This window comes from Perissodus microlepis, chromosome 4, assembly GCF_051167445.1.
Source record: "Perissodus microlepis isolate ML-2025 ecotype Zambia chromosome 4, ASM5116744v1, whole genome shotgun sequence".
Taxonomy (NCBI): domain Eukaryota; kingdom Metazoa; phylum Chordata; class Actinopteri; order Cichliformes; family Cichlidae; genus Perissodus; species Perissodus microlepis.
This window is the reverse complement of record NC_140464.1, coordinates 16,570,047-16,580,000: the sequence shown is the minus strand read 5'-3', so window position 1 is coordinate 16,580,000 and position 9,954 is coordinate 16,570,047. Positions and strand designations below refer to the sequence as shown.

The following is a 9,954-nucleotide window of genomic DNA, read 5'->3' as shown; positions in this document are numbered from 1 at the left end:
AAGTCTCTCTCTCTCTCTCTCTCTCTCTCTCTGTCACACAAACACACAAACACACACACACACACACACACACAAGATCCAATTCAGTCAACCAGTCTAAATATATTGAATTTGAATCTTACAATGAGATCATCCCATAAAAAGTCTCTCTCTCTCTCTCTCTCTCTCTCTCTCTCTCTCTCTCTCTCTGTCACACACACACACACACACACACACACACACACACACAAGATCCAATTCAGTCAACCAGTCTAAATATATTGAATTTGAATCTTACAATGAGATCATCCCATAAAAAGACTCTCTCTCTCTCTCTCTCTCTCTCTGTCACACACACACACACACACACACACACACACACACACACACACTCACACTCACTCACACACACACACACACACACTCACACACACACAGGGAGAGAGAAGTATGTTTCTAGGTCAAAGCCTGGGAGCTGCTGAATTTGAATCCACCAATCAGAGAGCCTGTGCACTTTTTCCCGCCAAAACAGGTGCATGCAGCACAGAGAGACACAGGACTTTTGCAGTCTATTTCTCATAGTGACGACTCCCCTCAAACAAATGACCATAATTTCCTAACCGTAGGCGCTAGCACGGTCATTCTTACACCGTTTTGTTCAGAAGAGATGGGGGAATCTTTCAGTGTTGACAATTTATCATTAAAATATGAATTATTAAAGATATTTGACTTCTAATGCACCATAACTGAGTAGAGCGAAGCAAAAACTGCCTTGACCTGCCCTCAAACAACGCTTTGTAACTCTAAATCTATTTGGAGTATCGATATCATTCTTTCACCGTAAGAGACAGCAGGCTTTGGTGAACAGTCATGGAAATTTTCAGGTCTCTGTGGAAATCCATTAAAAAGATATGACGAGAGAAAAAAGTGGTTCATTTCCAGAGTTTGAAATCTGAAGAAATCTGAGCGAAGGACGAATTTCCTACCCTCAAACAAGTCCAACTCATTTCAGAACGGTAATAGGTGAGAAAAACATTCTTGAATTGTGAGCGTCAGGAGTGTCTGAAGATATACGGGGACAAGCTTCATGTTTTAACTTCGCTTCGTTAAGGAGATATGACGATTCGAATATGCCTCTCATTACAGAAATCCAGCGGTGATTTTGAACAAACTCTCCATTGACTTTCTATGGAGAGTTTTGAGACTTTGTGTTGGTCTGAGGAGATTTGCCAAAATTCTATAAATCCCACAACAATGATAGTGACATTTTCTGAAAGCCAGCAAAAATACCTACATTTTGATGTATAATTTGTGGAAGTTGAGTGAAAATTCAGCAAGTAGCAAACAGTTGTTTGGACATGAAGAGAAGACTGCAAAACCTAGAGTGGCACACTGGAAGCCAAGTGCATAGCAACCATAACAACGCATGTATTTTGTGAAAAATCTAAATTTTGCAACTCAAAACTTTAAGAGGCATAAAAGTAAAACGGTAAAAGATTTGAAAAAGCTGATTTATACCTGAATAGCCCAATAATTTGTTAACATTTTAAAGTTTGAATGGTTGTTCTACGTGAAAATATGAGGAAGTAGTTAAGTTGCAAAAACAAGAAAGTTTTAGCAGAATTGCGGAAGTTTCCCATTCATTTCAATGGGACAAATTAAAGGAAAAAAGTGGAATATTTTAAAAAGTATAATAGTGAAAAATACCAAAAGATATAGCCGGCATTAGCAAAAATAGCAGAATAGTTTAAAATTTGAACGGTGAAAATCGGCTGAAAATTGTGGAAGTAGTTCCACGGCGAAAAGTGTACGGAAACACCCGGAATAATAATAAAGATAAAGAATAAAGAGAAACAGGAAAACAATAGTGTGGATGCCTTAAAGCATCCACACAATAAATCAAGATTATCACTCCCTCCAGTTAATACACGACACCACGGTTCTTCATTCACAGATGGATTTATTCTTCCGTCACACTTCTCCTCCGAAACACCATAAAATCCACCGTCAAACTGTTATTACAAAAAAGTACAGAATGACCAAACATAAATATTACAAATAAACATTTAAACCCAAGTTAACAAAATACGCGATAAACAAACACAGTTAACGTACCTCGCTGGCTGCACGTAACCGTGAGGGAATGAGTACGCTTCAGGAACAAAAACTTAACGAAAATAATTCCCAATTTCTTCTTCTTTGCAGCTTTCTTTTACTTTAAACTGCTTATTTATTCCTTCTTCTGCCTTAGTTAACTTATTAACTTAGCTTCTTTGCACATGCTTTTTACTTCCCTTTACGTCACTTAAAAAAGGCCTGTGCGCAACACAGAATGAACCTTAGTTCCTACCCCAAAAGGAACAACAATAAATAAAGAAAATAAATTAAACAAACTGACATAATTTACATTTATGGCAGTTAAACTCCCACCAAATCTCAACTTGAGATTTCCTCGCAGATTTGAATCTACAAGTTATAAGCATTTACAACAGTTTAACACATGCTTATTCTGCTTCAACAAGTAGAACTATTTTTTGCACTGGCCTTTCAAGATAAACTGGCCTAGTTGTGCGTTTTCCCTGTTTGTCCAAAGTTGAGTCACTAACCAACAGCTTTACCTTTCTGACCCTTCCATCAGAGCTGGGGTACACCTCTGTGACTCTTGCTAGTCTCCAGTGATTTCGCGGAGCACTGTCCTCTTGAAGAATAACAATGTCATTGACATTGGTGTTCCTTTTATCCCCATGCCATATCTGTCTTTGCTGGAGATTAAGAAGATACTCCCTCCTCCACCTTGTCCAAAACTCATTCGCCAAGAACTGCACCTGACGCCATCTCTTACGCAGGTATAAATCTTGACTCACGAACTGACCCGGAGGTGGCAATATGATGTTAGACTTCATCAGAAGAATGTGATTTGGTGTGAGCGGTTCAAGACTTGTTGGATCATTCAGGTGTTCTGTTGTCAGCGGTCTGCTATTTATAATAGCCATCACTTCATACAAAAAAGTCCTAAGTGAGGCGGTGTCAAGTCTTTTAGCAGACTGATCAAGAATTGCTGTTAGAACACTTCTGATTGTCCTTATTTGCCTCTCCCAAATTCCTCCCATATGGCTTGATGATGGGGGATTCATTACAAACTCACAGCCATATTTCTTCACCTGCTCATGATCCCAGTTCTTCATTGAGTCCATGAACTCTCTTTTTGCACCCACAAAGTTGGTACCTTGATCACATCTCAACTGTCTTACATTCCCACGTATTGCAATAAATACGCGCAATGCATTGATGAAAGCATCTGAACTGAGGTCATCAAGCATTTCGATATGTACAGCTCTGCAACACATACAAGTGAAGAGAAGACCATACTTCTTCAGTTCCTTTCTTGCATCCCTCACATAGAATGGTCCAAAGCAATCCATGCCACAATATGTGAATGGAGGGGTCATTTCCATTCTGTCCTCTGGCAAATCTGCCATTTTTGGATCTTGTGTGTTCCTTCTATACTTTCTGCATGTGACGCACTTAAAGATATGTGAGGCAACTGCACTGCTGCATCCAATGACCCATATCCCATTAGATCGCAACTCATTTACAGTCATACCTCTTCCTTGATGCTGTACTTTCTCATGATAATGCTTGATCAATAAAGAAGACACGTGACTTGTTTTTGGCAGAATAGCAGGATGTTTAACATGTGTATGAAGATCACTTCTTGTTAAGCGCCCGCCTACTCTCAGCACACCCTGCTCATCCAAAAATGGACTTAATTTGCATAGCTTGTTTACTTTGTCTTTGGATTTTACGTCCTTGCATTGCTGTAAATTCTTGATTTCACTGCTGAATACTTCTGTTTGGACCAATCTGATTAGGAAAAGTTCAGCTTGTTGTCTTTCCTCAACACTTGTACTTCCATTGAGTTTGGGACTAAGACCCTTAACTTGCTTAGCATGACGTTTAAGACAAGCAATAGCCTTAACAACTCTTTCCCAGTCAGAAAACTTAGTCAAGCGGTCCAACAATGTTCTATTTATCCTTGCGCTGGTGTTGAGCACCTGAGCCCTTCGAAGTTCTGGATCATTATCACTAACCTCTCCCACCTTAGCATCTCTTGTGGGTAGCTCCCTTTCCCACAGAAAGTCTGGGCCAGTGAACCAATTCGAAGCAACGAGCCGATCTGCCGATAACCCTCTCGAAGCATGGTCCGCCGGATTGTCTTCGGACTGCACATGATACCATTGGTTGACATCTGTGGTGGCTTTGATTCTCTGGATCCTATTTGCCACGAAAACATGAAAGTGTCTGGCATCATTATTAATGTACCCGAGAACAACTTTTGAATCAGTCCAATAATATTCCTTAAGGTTGTCTATTTCAAGCTCATGTTTTAACATGGCACCCATCTTTGCAGCAACCACTGCTGCAGACAGCTCAAGCCTTGGAACTGTTGTGACCTTAGTGGGGGCAACACGCGCTTTCCCCATGACAAGTGAGCAGTGTACACTGCCATTAGAGTTCACTGCTCTTAGATAAGTGCACTCCCCATAACCTGTGAAGCTAGCATCTGAGAAGTGATGCAACTCGTACTGCTTGACATCTATGAAGCTTGCTGGTATGTAGCACCTCTTAATCTTTACTTGACACAAGTTATGGAGATCTTGTAACCATGACTGCCACTGTGATCTGCACTCCTCTGAAAGTGGTTCATCCCAACTAGCTTTCGCTCGACTCAACTGTTGCAAGATCAACTTCCCACGTAAAACAAACGGTGCTACGAAACCCAAAGGATCGTAGATGGAAGCTACTGTGGATAGCACTCCCCTTCTCGTCATTGGGTGTTTCTTGACAGTTACTCTGAACTGAAAGTCGTCAGAGGATACGCACCATTGCACGCGCAGTGCTCTTTCTAGGAGTGGCTCCCCTAAATCTATGTCCAGTTCTTTGACACTGTCTGCACACTCTTCCTTTGGTATTGACTCCAATACCTTCTTGCTGTTGGAAATGAACTTGTGTAGTCTAAGCTTGCCTACGCTGCAAAGCTCTCTTGCTTCCTTGATCAGCTCGATTGCCTCAGCATCAGACCTTACACTCACCAGTCCATCATCAACATAAAAATTTCCTCGGATGAACTTGACAGTGCTTTGGTTAAATCGATCCTGACCTTCTGTGGCTAGATGTTTAAGTCCAAAATTGGCACAGCCAGGTGAGGAAGCTGCTCCAAACAAATGGACTTTCATCCGAAAAACTGATGGCGGAGACTCAAGATCACCATTCTCCCACCATAAGAACCTCAAGTAGTCTTGGTCTTCAGGCTTTACATGGAATTGATGAAACATTCGTTCCACATCACACATAATAGCGACTGGGCCCTTTCGAAATCTACAAAGAACTCCCACCAAGGTGTTTGTGAGCTCTGGTCCTGTAAGAAGATAGTCATTCATTGACATGTCTTGAAATCTTGCCGAGCAATCAAAGACCACTCGCAGTTTCTCTGGCTTTTGAGGGTGGTATACGCCATGGTGGGGAATATACCAAGCTGATTGTTTATCAAGCTCTTCTTCTGGGACCTTTTCTGCTTCACCACGACTGATAATGTCTTTCATGAAGTTCATGTAATCTGTCTGATATTTCTGGTCTCTCTTGAGCTTCTTTTCCAAGCACATGAGGCGTTGAACAGCACATGGCTTGTTATTTGGTAGCTCTGGCCTGCTCTGTTTAAAAGGCAGAGGCATTTCAAGATGTCCGTCTTCTTTGTGCTTAATTTCTTCTTTCATTTTAGTCAAAAACCGGAGATCTTCTTGCGAGAGATTTGCCTCTTCTCCAAGCCTTTCACTGAAGTCAGATTCCAGCACCTTAAGTATGTCTTCTGGAGCAGTCATCTCCTTAATTCTTGTTTTGCAAACATAATGAACTTCGCTCTTCAACTTACTTGTTACTTTGGGTTCAGGAGTCACTTGCTTTACAATGATGCGGTGACTTACTCCTATTGCATCACTGTAGTGTTCGCCTGGATCACCATAGCTCACTATGCTCCAGCCTACGTCAGTTTTCTGTGCGAAGGGCTGGTTGTCCTCACCACATACAACTTCTCTAGGCATTAGTGCTTGTGGACAGTTATACCCGATAAGAAGACCGATTTCACATTTCTTTGGCGGGGCAATGTGTTCCGCAAGATGCTCTAAATGAGGCCATGCCCTTGCAGTCTCTGGTGTTGGAATGTGTGTACGATTGGCAGGTATGAATTCACGAGTGTAGACCATTGGCACTGTGATCTTCTTAGAAGAAGATAACCCTCTTATTTGTAGACCTTTGAGTCTTTTGCATGGTACAATTGTCTCCTTGGAAGACATTGTGGACAGCTTCAACTTGACTGGCTCTGCATTAACATCAAGAGCATCTGCCACTTCTTCAAGAATGAATGAAGAGTCACTTTGTGAATCTAACAGAGCATAGACGAGGACTTCTTTGTTTGAATCACTTGGCATTGATGCATAAACAGGAACTATTGCTGAAGTCTGAGCACTGTTACCATCATGCACAACTCTATTGGATGTGGTTTCTTGAGTGGTGTCTTGCGGCGATTGTGGCTTTCTTTCCTTACTGCAACTTGTCTCGTCATTTTCCTTTTGCTTTGAGCGATCCTCATGTAAGCATGTGGGGTGGCGCTTTGAGCAGGTGTCGCAGACCATCCGGTTGCTGCAATTCTTGGATTGATGGCCAGGACTCAAACAGCCAAAGCACAGTTTCTCACCTTGTATGAACTTCACTCGGTCAGCAACTGGCCTTGCAGTTAGTCTACGGCACTTGTGCAAGACATGCCCTGTTTTCTTACAAAACATACATGTGCTTATGTTCTTCTCAGTGGTGTTAGTTGTAAAAATCCTTGCACTTGCTGCTTGGTTCTTAGAGGTCACTACATTCTGAGGTTTAGATCTTGTCCTTTCCGGCTCCCCTTGCCGCAAAGCATAGTAAGATGTAACAGGGTTACAAGCAATACTAGCCTCCAAGGTCAGGAAAGTTACAAAATACTTGAAATCTGGGAACCTTCCATGCTCCAGCTGATACTGTGTGGCTTTTCGGTTCCATCTGCTGCTTAACCAATCAGGCAACTTGGCTGTCAGTTTTTGGTTTTCAATGCCATCATCAAGAATACGCAGACTCTCATTGTGAGCCATGGCACATTCACAACTGCGTAAAAAGTCCACAAATTTCCTTAAGTCAGCGCTCTCTCTTGACGCTATCTTTGGCCAGGCATGTAATTTGTCTCGGCAGGCTTTGGCAATCATAAAAAGCTGGCCGTATCGCTCATTGAGGAGTTCCCATGCAGCAACATATGCAGTATCTGAACCAATCAGAAAATAACCTTCTAACGCCTCTCTAGCTGCTCCTCCAACATATTTCTGGAGGAAGAATATTTTCTCTGAGCTTGGAATGTTTTTCTTTTCAATAAGAGTTTGGAAGGATGACTTCCAATGGTTAAACTTGAGTGGATCACCACTAAAAACTGTGGGCTCTGGAATGGGTAGCCTATTTGCTGATATAGCCTCAGCTAAGACCTTCACAAGCTCTCCTGTGCTATCTTGAAGCACATGTGTTAGCACTGCATCCTTTGGTGGTTGTGAGTGCTGGTCCTCAGGCTTCACCAGATTGAGTGGCTGCATAACCTTATGTAGATCCAGGCTCTGTGGAGCATTCCCTTGGGCTGGACTGAGCTCACTCTCATCATATACTTGAAGCCTTGCTTTGGCTGCATTCAGCCTTTTCAAATTTTCCAAACGCTCAAGTTCTCTCTTTAGGTTTTCTACAGACCTTCTTCTTGCAGCATTCTCTTCTTGCTGTTTCTTTAAGAGAGCAGCCTCTTGTTTCTCTCTTTCTAGCCTACGTTCAGTTTCTTCCCTTTCTCCTTCAAGACGACGAGCTAATGCTGCTGCTTCTTGGTCTGCAATGATCAACCTCTCTTCAGCTTCAAGGTTTTGCAGTTTCTCTTGGTGGCCCTCTTGTTCAGCCATAATCTGCAGTACAGCCTGTGTAGCTGCATACTCGGCAGCAGCTTCTTGTCTTCTAAGTGAAGATACACTTGAGTGAATAGAAGAAGCTTTAGAACCATTAGAGGCAGGACGTGAAACACTGGAGGCTGAGGATGAGAATACAGAACTATGATCTGGCCAAATCAACTCCTCCGCTGTTCCCTGCATTTCAGATTGAGCATTTTGCACTACAGTCTTTGTGATCGAGATGCAGTTATCCATCTTGCGACGCATGTCATGGGCTGGTTGATCAATTCTTCTGTAATCATCATAAGCAATGTTCAACTCAGATAATTCCCTTTGAATACTGGTGATGTGCTCTTGTAGGATGTCACTAGGATCCTGTTTTAACACAGATCTTTTAGCTACCTTAATCAGAGCTTTCCATCGTTCATATTTGCTGTCAAAGCGAAGCAATAGCCCTTTGATTTGCTCTTTCTGAAACTCCTTTCCTTTCTCTGTTAATGTCCGGGCTCTTTCACTTCTACGAGGCTCTTCAGGTGGTGCTATATTTTGCCCGATATTTGATTCACCTGTCTGCTCTAACTCTGTCTCTTCTTCCAGAGCAGCTGCTGCACCCTGAGCTTCTTTACTTGTATGTGACATTTTGATTATTTAGACATAGATATACACAGACAGCATACAAGAGCAAGCTGCAACAACATTTGTGAATACTGAAAGAATGAGCTTAACTAAATGAAGTCACTCTCATTCAAATTAGCCCATACATGTAGAATATTACAGAGTAAGTACACTTAACAGAGTTCTTAAAAGACACTGAACCATAAATACAAACTGAATTTCTGTCAAAATGTACAAAGTTTACTTCTGCCCTTTCAGAGCCAATTATAATTATTCAGCTGAACATGAATTTACATCTCTTACGTAAATGCACATTCATATACGTGAAACACCGTGGCTGCCAGGCTATACACAGTCCCTTTTAGTTTCCAACTCTTGTGTCACTTTTCAGACCAAAAACTTTAGAGTCTGACTTATAGACGTCTTCATGAAAACCTTATGAACCTGTGTGTCCTAAACAGTGGCTTATCTGTGTCCCGTCTTGATGAGCTGTCGAAATTGCGCTGATAGGGCGAGTCTGGGCAGGTCCGAGTTTGACTATCACTCCCTCCAGTTAATACACGACACCACGGTTCTTCATTCACAGATGGATTTATTCTTCCGTCACACTTCTCCTCCGAAACACCATAAAATCCACCGTCAAACTGTTATTACAAAAAAGTACAGAATGACCAAACATAAATATTACAAATAAACATTTAAACCCAAGTTAACAAAATACGCGATAAACAAACACAGTTAACGTACCTCGCTGGCTGCACGTAACCGTGAGGGAATGAGTACGCTTCAGGAACAAAAACTTAACGAAAATAATTCCCAATTTCTTCTTCTTTGCAGCTTTCTTTTACTTTAAACTGCTTATTTATTCCTTCTTCTGCCTTAGTTAACTTATTAACTTAGCTTCTTTGCACATGCTTTTTACTTCCCTTTACGTCACTTAAAAAAGGCCTGTGCGCAACACAGAATGAACCTTAGTTCCTACCCCAAAAGGAACAACAATAAATAAAGAAAATAAATTAAACAAACTGACATAATTTACATTTATGGCAGTTAAAAAGATAACACAAACAGTAACTGTAACAGTAACAGTAAACACTCAAGCCTGAAAATATTAAAGAACAATATGAAAAATGTAAGCAACAAAACCAATAATGAAACAGAAAATATTTCATTAAAAACAGAACTTGAAAGTCCAAACATTCAGCACAACGTGTTAAAGACCCAGGACTGTGACACTCTCAGATCCTGTGTGAGGATATTTTTTAAGGACATGATTTTCAGCCACCGTTTATCTGCTGTTGATAGATTTTAGGCCTGCCACTTCTTCTTTTGGCCTCCATTTGTCTGGTTTCCATAGATTTTGTTA

The 9,954-nt window shown here is 41.4% G+C and overlaps 1 protein-coding gene across 2 annotated transcripts; it reads right to left on the bottom strand.

The window, feature by feature from the left end:
- Window positions 1-1,890: 1,890 nt before the first annotated feature.
- LOC146388669 (uncharacterized) lies at window positions 1,891-9,635 on the bottom strand. 2 transcript variants are annotated; one of them, XR_014800067.1, is made up of 2 exons: window positions 2,095-9,635; window positions 1,891-1,991 (listed from the first exon to the last, which is right to left on the bottom strand). XR_014800067.1 is itself a non-coding variant. In XM_084926115.1 (2 exons), the coding sequence occupies exon 2, from the start codon at window positions 8,610-8,612 to the stop codon at window positions 2,484-2,486; it is 6,129 nt and encodes a 2,042-aa protein (XP_084782241.1). In that variant the 5' UTR covers window positions 8,613-9,232; window positions 9,336-9,635; the 3' UTR covers window positions 1,899-2,483. The 2 variants fall into 2 exon arrangements, 1 of the variants encoding a protein (XP_084782241.1); XM_084926115.1 differs by having other exon boundaries at window positions 1,899-9,232; window positions 9,336-9,635.
- Between the last annotated feature and the right edge of the window lie 319 nt (window positions 9,636-9,954).

Coding starts and splice junctions, on each gene's coding strand:
- LOC146388669 (XM_084926115.1), bottom strand. CDS start 8,612: ATGTCACATACAAGTAAAGAAGCTCAGGGTGCAGCAGCTGCTCTGGAA.